The following is an 8,641-nucleotide window of genomic DNA, read 5'->3' as shown; positions in this document are numbered from 1 at the left end:
AATCTTAGAAACAGATTTGACTTTTTTCCTTTGAAATCACTTCAAATAACCTGAGAAAAATAACATAATTTAGAGCTCTTCTGCCTTCTTTCAGAAAAGGATTTGATTTCCTAAAGGGACAAGTCCCATCATTTGTGATTGGTAATTGCACAACTCACAGTTACAGAATACTGACAACCACAGCAAACTTCCTTGTGAAGCAAGGATTAATAATTGCACAGATACTTTATTCAAGTGATAAAAAAGTTTCAAATTCACATTAGTTATGTTCACACTTGAAAAATAAATAAAAGAATGCTTAAAAAACTCCCAAACACAGAGAAAGTGTGTAACAAAATAAGGAGGACAAAATACTGACAGATTTTTTAGCAAGAAGGTCAATAATAGTAGGGGAAGGTGCTACTGATATAAGAAAAAAACAAATCCCCAACATTTCTGGAGAGTTTTTTGTGGAGTAGCTGAAGTCCTGAGTAGCCAGTGAGTAAGAAGAGCTATTAAAGCACTTCCTTGCACAGCTTCATACAACTGGAGCTCCCTGAGGTAAAAAAATCCCCTTTTCCAGGGATAAAATGGCAATTCCTGCTCCAAAACCTGCCCTGCCTTTGCCAGCCCCTGGGAAGAGCTGGACTGGAGCCTCAGCAGTTACACAGCACCCTGTGATTTATTATTAAATTATTGTGCAATTTATTATTAAACAATGAGGCTGCAGCTCACTTTGGGAACAGAGGTGCACCAATGTCACTGAAGAGTGCAACAAAGAAGAGTAATACAAAAGTCAATTATTTTCTTGGTGAAAAAGAGCAACTTGAGCTTTCTTACTGGAAAACAAACAGAATTCCTGCACTGGCAGGGCTCTTAAACTAAGGTACAAATTCACAGAATTTTGGACGTGTAGCAAAGCACCAAGTTTTTCTCTGGTGTCTGATACAATTTTTAATAATATATCTTGATCTTTAGAGTGCCTGTCATCTGCCAAACTCAGGCAAATGTTTTGCTTGCTGCCACTGAGGATTCTACATGAGACCAGAATTCATTCCAAAGCAGGGGTGGCTTTAAACATTTGCGTCAAGAATTTGAATTCTTTTGTTATTCTCTTCATCTGGAGCAGCTGTAAAAGGTAATGATGTAATGATGTCTTCCTCAAAGGAAAAGAGAGCATAACCTGCTTGGTGTGATAACCATGGACAGGAGGGGATGGTTTCTAGAGGAAGCAATATTGTAAATACAGAAATATTGTGCTTCAAAAAGCACAGCCAGCAGTGTGAGAGGCTCCTGAGCCCCAGCCCTTCCTCAGTGCCCTTCCTCATCACTGGCCTGCTCCTCAGAATCATCACTCTCATACTCTTCATCCTCATACTGGAAAGCACCCTCAGCCTCAGGGTCAGACTGAGCTTCCTCTTCATGGGACTCATCAGACCTGGGTCTGGACTCATCCTCCTCTTCCTCCTCCTCCTGGGAATGGCCACGGGATGGGCCTGCCTTGGCTTCCTCTTCCTCTTCCTCCTGGGAATGGCCCAGAGATGGACCTGCCTTGGCTTCCTCTTCCTCTTCTTCCTCCTGGGAATGGTCCAGAGATGGGCCTGCTTTTGCTTCCTCTTCCTCTTCTTCCTCCTGGGAATGGCCCAGAGATGGGCCTGCTTTTGCTTCCTCTTCCTCTTCTTCCTCCTGGGAATGGCCCAGAGATGGGCCTGCTTTTGCTTCTTCCTCCTCCTCTTCCTCCTGGGAATGGCCCAGAGATGGGCCTGCTTTTGCTTCCTCTTCCTCTTCTTCCTCCTGGGAATGGTCCAGAGATGGGCCTGCTTTTGCTTCTTCCTCCTCCTCTTGCTCCTGGGAATGACCAAGCGATGGATCTGCCTTGCCTTCCTCCTCCTCCTCCTCCTCCTCCTCCCCCTGGTCACTGTGCTGGCTGGATTCAGGCTCAAGGACACCCCCATCCTCCAGGTCACTGCACTGCTCATCTGGGGTGGAGGTTTTGACACCTTTTCCCTTCTCTTCCTCCTCCTCCTCCCAGGACTGCTCAGACTGGGGACTGTCAGCAGCTGCTTCCTCCAAGAATTGAATTTTTTTCGCTTTAACCTTGGTGATTCTGAAAAGACAAATTGCATGTGGGGTTTTGTGCCTGGTAGGGTGTGGAACTGGGGAAGGAAAAGAGAAGGGGGCACACAAGAGTCTCTTTTTATGCTAGAAAGTAATTAAATAGTATTACTTATATATTCCTTTTTTTTTAAATTTCTGCTTCCTTTTAAATCATAACACCCTACAGATGCTAAAAACTATTTTTAATAAGGTTCACTTAAAAATTTTAAAATTTAAAGGTAGTGACTTACAGCAACCTGCCATTTGGATTTTGGATGAAAGGAACAAACAAGGAATGTTTTTCTTCTTTTTCCTTTGAAATGCATTACATAACATAACCAGTTTGGTTAAGCAGCTCTCCTCTGTTGTATGAAATAATATTTAATTCAGGAAAACCAATCAAAAATACATACTAATGCTAACATACCACATAGTCAAATAGTTCCCTAGAAAATACAGAAAATCATTAAAAAACCCCGAAATCTACCCATGGAAAATGTTCTAATTATTAGATACATAGTGGGTAAAAAGAAAAAGCCTTCAGTCATCTGTACCTTGCTCTGCCAGCCATGGAGGTGAAATCTCCAGCAGGAGAGAAATGCAGAGATTTGGCTGCTCTTCCTTTCTTTGAAACAAACTCTGGGCAGACCCCCAGTGCTCTCAGTCTGTTAGAATAATACTTTTCTGCAGCTATTCTGGCATTTTTCTGTAGAAAAACCACAATGTCAAATGTTATCTAATGCATTAAGTGCCTGGCTTTTGATACTTTTATTAAATCAATCCTCTGATTCATTAATTGCTGCTGACAAGTGGAAATGATTATTCCCTGCAGGTAAGAATGGCAAAACAATACTTGAAAATTTTATCCCAGATTTTACTTTTCTGTACCAGCAATGCTTGGTGTGGTGGTCAGGGTTACTCATGCTGGAACTGAACCAGACACAGTTCTCAGTTCCCTGTGCAAGCACATCTCAAAAATGACTGATATTTACATGGAGATGGGGCAACAGAGATTGAACTGGAGAAACACTGCCCTGAAAAGTGCTTTTGAAGTATCTGCTAAAAATGTCAGACCACAAATGTCTTAATCAGTAACAGTCAAGATTAATTAGTAGTTGAGAAACAAGGCAACCTGAGTGACTCTTTCAAAAAGCAATGGCATTTGTTTTACTCTTTCTTCCATTTCTTGCAATTCTTGCAAATATTCCTGCCTTCTCTGCTTCTCGTTGTTCCTAAGGGGAGCAGAGCACAAGAGAAATCATTATTAATTTATAGTACAAGGAGTCATTTTCTACAGCAGTTAAATTGCTCATAACAAATTAAATGTTGTCATACTTCAAGATGTATTAGAGGTACTGAACAATTCATCTCTGAAGGAGTCACTTTGACTAAGCAGAGGCAGGCCCTGACTGCTGCACTTAAACAGAGGATGAGTTTGGATTCTTGTTTGGTAAAAAAAAATTTGGATATTTAGGGTTTTTTACATGCTGATTTCATACAGATCTTCCCGTTGTTGTAAGCAAAATTAAACAGAATACACCACAGGAAATTAAGAGCATTAAATAAAGATCAGTACTTTTCAAATCTGAAGGTGAGAATCTTGCTACTTTAGCAGCTGGTCACCCAAGAGAGGTGGCCACGTCCTGGATGATGGAACACCTTTTACCTGACTTGGTTTGTCAAGGGCCCAGTGAATACAGCAGGAGAATGAAACTGTTGATTCCTAACTGAAATGATCTCTAGGATCACAGGGAGCACTGGATAATCCAGGAGGAATGGGCTGTAACCCTTCCTCAGAATGGGACAGTGCCTCTGACCCGGGCACATCTGCCATTGCAGGTCAGGCACTTCAGGGCAAGCATGAGATCAAGGGGGGCCCTTTACACCTCTGCTCCCTCCAGCCTCTCCCTCTGAGCATCTCTGAACTCCTCACCATGCTGGGAAGTGAACTTCCATTCCTTGCTCTGAATGTCTGTCTGTCTGCCTCTGACAGACAGTGTCATTCCAGCTGGGCTGCAATCAGTGTTATCAAGTTCAACACCTGCACCAGGGAGTGATCTTGCTTTGCAACAGCAGCATTTTACACCCAGCATTTTACTCTCCTGACATCTGATTAAGCTGAACACTGGAGTGTGAAATTTGCTGTTGAACAAACCCAAACCACATCTACAATCACCCACTGTGCCTCTTAACTCCCTGTCCCAGAGTCAGCAGATCATGAGGACACTCAGATTATAAAGCTCCTGTTATTAACAGTGTGCCAGCTTACTGGAAATTGGGATTTGTGCTTGCTGCCCCAGAATCCTGCCCAGGCATGAAGCAACAGGGGCAGAGCAGTCAGTGCCTCTCAGCATCCCCACATAACGGCACCTTAAATTGACAATACTGCAGCAGTACCACCGTGCCAGGCCAGATCACAAACCTCACTAAAGACTTGTTCAGACAGGATTTATTTTTCTTAGGATTAGAAAAGCAGAAAGGGTTAAATTAGCCCCAAACACGAGGCCAAGCAGCAGTCATGGGGTTAGAGCTGTGTCAGAGCTGGAGCCATCTGGAGTGGCAGCTTACAGCACTCCAGGAAGGCCCACGTGTTCTTCTCTGTGTCATGCACAAAGAGTCTGTGCACTGCATCTCTACTCCAGGGAACCTGGGATCCCATTCCTCCTGAGCACCAGCAGCTTCCTCACTCACTGCTGTTACACTGGGAAGTTAAAATATTCCCGCTTTTATTTCTCTCTTCAGTGGGGACCTGCTGGGACAAAGAAGTGAATTGTGAAACGTTCGCTGCTGCACCCAAGTTGTACCAACACCAGCTCTGCAAGGATATTCTGTATCCACACTGTCCCCTTTCCTTCTGATTTTTACAACCTTTTCCTCTTTAGCTGATACATCAATGGAGAAAACACAGGACTCTCCTGTTACTGAGTCTATAATAATCTAATGTACTTATATATATTACATATATATTTCTATATGCTCTATATTTCTATACTCTGAATTCAGTATAGGTTGGCATCAATTTCCCAGTTGAAATGCTAAATTTGGCCACTTTTTAATCAGCTGCTTGCACCATGTTTAATTTACGCCATGTAAGTATCTAAACTTAGACCATGCTATTTTTTTTACACATTGTATGTTTAACATACAGTGCAATCCCAAACCTCTCTTTTTCACTGTTGAATGAGGTGTTTGGGATTCAGGTGAATGCAACAAAATACCTGAATGTTTTTAATCTGGGTTTTGACATCTGAGCTAGGCTCTGATGGGGGTCATTGGCCTCAGCCCGAGCCATCACAATTTTCTGGAATTTTTTCGTTCTTTGTTTCTGCTTGTTTCTGTTCCTTTTTTGTTGTTCTTCCAGCTTTCTCTTTTCCTCAAGGGAATTCCTGGTGGGGAAAATAAACTAAGGCTGAATTCAGTTTAAACCTAGAGCAAGGCTTCAAAGGAAGCTTTGGCAAAGGTGATTCCAAAGAGAACAACAGGGTGAAAACAGGGTTGCTATGAGAGGACACAATGTATGTGCCATTTCAAGGGATTCAGGATGTCCTGGGAAACCAGTGGCATTTGTCTTCTTATGGACATGCTGACAAAAATGACTAGTGTTCCTTTAACAATAATAAATACTAATTAAGTCCTATATTTAAATATTTTAAGATTTATAAGCTCTTATGTTAACAAATTAAATCCTATATTCACTGTACGGAACAATTAACTACATATGTAGAAATACCGAAAATAACACCAAATAAAATATCAAATATATACTACTAATAAAAAAAGGTCTACTTTTCAAACTTATATGAAGTAGAGCATCTCCAAGCAGTCACCTCAGGGCTTGCAGCCGTCGTTGGGTGGATTCTGTGGTTTTGGGAGGTTTGGATTTTCCCTCTCCCAGGAGCTGTGGCTTTGCCCCTGACTGAGGCTTCCGTCTCGGAGACGCAAATGGCCACCGTGTTTCCTTCAATTTCTCCTCATCCTCTTGCATGTCCTTCAAGATCTTGTCCTTTTTTGAGGGAATGTATGAAGTACAAAGGTCAAAAGGCTCACAGACTGTGAGGGGTTTCACTTTTTTTTGTCGCAGGAGGCGTTTCTGGAATTTCTCATGTAGGAGTTCAAAATCGGGGATGCTCGATTTGATCTTGAGCTTGTGTTCCATTTGCTTTGGTTCAGTGCTCCTGTGTTTCTTCTTTTTGTTGGTCTCTTTTAAGGCTAGTCTGCTGTTGGGTACAGATGAATTTCGTAGCAGCTCCTCAGCTCTCATCCTGATCCTGATTTCCCTGCAGAGCTCCTCCTCCTTTACCTTGTCACGGAAATCTGCACTATAAACACATTTGGGGACCGGTTTCGCTCTGAACGCTTTGATTTTATTTTCAGGTGGGGAAAGGTCTTTTAACTGCATTTTCCTGGCTTCGTGCCTTTGCCTCTCTCGCTCAATGAACTTGAAGGGCTTTTGTGTAGCCAGGAGCTGGAGCCTGCTCCTCTCCCTCACCGACCTCCTGCGCTCCTCGTTGCGCTGCACGATGTCCTGGTACAGCGGCAGGAAGACGGCGGCGGGCACGGGATTGGCTCGGAACTTCTTCTGACACTCTGCTTCCTCCTCCAGCTGCTTCTTCAGCAGGTGATTTTCCAGCTCAATCTGTGACTTGGATTTGACGTTCTGCTCTTTCTTCTGAGCTTCTCTGATGGTCATCTGGAAGGGCTTGGGCACGGTGACTCTGGGGGACCACGCTTTCTCTTTCTTGTGCACTTTCCTGCAGGCTGGTGAGCTGGGCAGGCTGTGCTTGGCATGGGACATGTAGTCTTCCAGGCAGAACCCATCCCACATTTTTTCAATCTGCTGTTTAGCAAATGAGGATGATCCAGCTTCGCTGGCGTTCTCTTCAAACACTAATTCTTCAGCAGACACGTCCGATGCGCTTGAGCCCAAGGGATCACTCAAGTCTGAGTCTGAAAAGGATTTGTGCAGGTTAAGAGGCTGATAGGAACTCTTGTCCCAAGTTGGCCTTGAAAATAAAGGGGGGAAAAAAAAAACCTTGGTTTGAGCCAGTACAACACTGATGCAAAGCTGGTGAATTCCACTCTAAGGAATCATCACTAGAAACAAAAACGAGTGCCTGAGGGGGAGAGAAGGGAAAAGAGCAGCACTCAAGGCAGATCCTGGTTCTAGTGCTGATCACCAAGTCAGCACTTCCTGACACTTGGGAAAGGCCCCGTGCTTTCCTAAATGTGCTGCCCAATCCCTGCTGCACACCCACCTCTAAATCTCACAGACCATGAGCAAGGTAATGAGCATTTCTGTCACCCAAACTGACTTTTCTCTGATTACCTGGTTATGAGAGGTGGGGAGTGGAACACTTTCCAACCCAGAAAAACACCCAGCAAAGGTTTTACAGCTGCCTGCAAAGCATTTGGGACTCTTCAGCTAAAAAGTGCCCCCAAACTTACCTACTGCACTTTGGAGAGGTGTCATTTCTCTTATCCAGGGCTTGTACTCCTTTTAAATACAGCTTGTTCTGATACATACTTTCCAGTTTTGCCATGGTCTCCATGTGGGCATTCTTCAACTCTTCCAGCTTCAAGTAATACTCTTGATTTGAATTGTACATTTTGGAAAAGTCTATCCACTTGTCACAGTCTCTCTTTGGAGGGGAGGCCTGCTCTCTCTTGGTATTTGAATCTAAGTTGAAGCCATCCTAGAAGAGATGTTTTTAATTTTTTTCTGCTGGAAGCAAAGGGAACAAGGTTCTTAATATTGCTTTCTCCTAATTTAGTCTAAGGAATGGTAAAGTAACACAAATAGAGATACTTGTATACAAATGTTAATGTAGAAGTACATGGAATAATCTTATTGCATATTAATTTTTATCCTAAGGGTCCTATTTAAAGCCTGTAAAAATTCTCAAGTCTGCCCTGTAATCAATATGTTTATAACAGGAAATATGATCAAAAGGGCTTACCAAAAGAAAAAAATTAACTACTTTGTAAAGTGTAATTTTTCCTTGATTACTATGCAGCTCTAAAAAATGCCTTTATTTACAAGCAAACAGAACCTTCTCCTAGTTCCATAACCACTCTAAAAATGAGTCATTAGAGATGTGGTGCATAAATATTTATGCCATTTCCATAACTTATTGTGAAATGACAGGGATTCTGCACAGTTTATATTTCCAATACTGTTTGTCAGCTTGCAGCTGTGTGCAGTTAATATTCTTTAAGCATTTTTAAAGCTTGCACGAGTCAGAGAAGTTATTAAAGCCAGGTTGGTCAGCATGACAAAAGCTTCATTTTGCTCTAAGCAAAAAAAAAAAAAAAAAATCATGGGCCAGTTTCTTTATAAATAAAATGAGAATATTACTTTTCCACACAGGGGTATTTTAATAAGCTCTGACATTCCAACAAAAACAAACAAATAATAATTTAAAAAACCAACCAAACAAGCAAAAAAACACCGAAAAAAAATTTCTTTCTTATGTTTTGTCAGGTTTTCACTGCAAAAATCCTGAAGCGTTGGCATCCAGCACCGTGCAGCTCCCGGAACCGGCGTGTACCAACCCCGTTTGTTTCC

At 42.4% G+C, this 8,641-nt stretch overlaps 1 protein-coding gene across 1 annotated transcript; it reads right to left on the bottom strand.

Annotated features, from left to right (window-relative positions):
* Nucleotides 1–206: 206 nt before the first annotated feature.
* On the bottom strand, nucleotides 207–7,764 carry FAM161A (FAM161 centrosomal protein A). The gene is made up of 5 exons (XM_066546022.1): nucleotides 7,522–7,764; nucleotides 5,904–7,079; nucleotides 3,209–3,308; nucleotides 2,631–2,782; nucleotides 207–2,086 (listed from the first exon to the last, which is right to left on the bottom strand). Exons 1-5 carry the CDS (start codon nucleotides 7,680–7,682, stop codon nucleotides 1,291–1,293), a joined length of 2,385 nt encoding a protein of 794 aa, XP_066402119.1. The 5' UTR covers nucleotides 7,683–7,764; the 3' UTR covers nucleotides 207–1,290.
* Nucleotides 7,765–8,641: the final 877 nt, after the last annotated feature.

Source organism: Molothrus aeneus, chromosome 3, assembly GCF_037042795.1.
Source record: "Molothrus aeneus isolate 106 chromosome 3, BPBGC_Maene_1.0, whole genome shotgun sequence".
Taxonomy (NCBI): domain Eukaryota; kingdom Metazoa; phylum Chordata; class Aves; order Passeriformes; family Icteridae; genus Molothrus; species Molothrus aeneus.
Note: the sequence above shows the minus strand (reverse complement) of the source record. Positions and strands in the feature narration are given on the sequence as shown.

What these genes read in the sequence shown, in the direction of transcription:
- FAM161A (XM_066546022.1), bottom strand. Translation starts at nt 7,682, where the DNA reads ATGTACAATTCAAATCAAGAGTATTACTTGAAGCTGGAAGAGTTGAAG. An exon ending in CGACGGCTGCAAGCCCTGAG is followed by an intron (nt 3,309 to 5,903) that starts GTGACTGCTTGG and finishes TGCTCCCCTTAG; the next exon opens with GAACAACGAGAAGCAGAGAA. An exon ending in TCCATGGCTGGCAGAGCAAG is followed by an intron (nt 2,087 to 2,630) that starts GTACAGATGACT and finishes TTGTCTTTTCAG; the next exon opens with AATCACCAAGGTTAAAGCGA.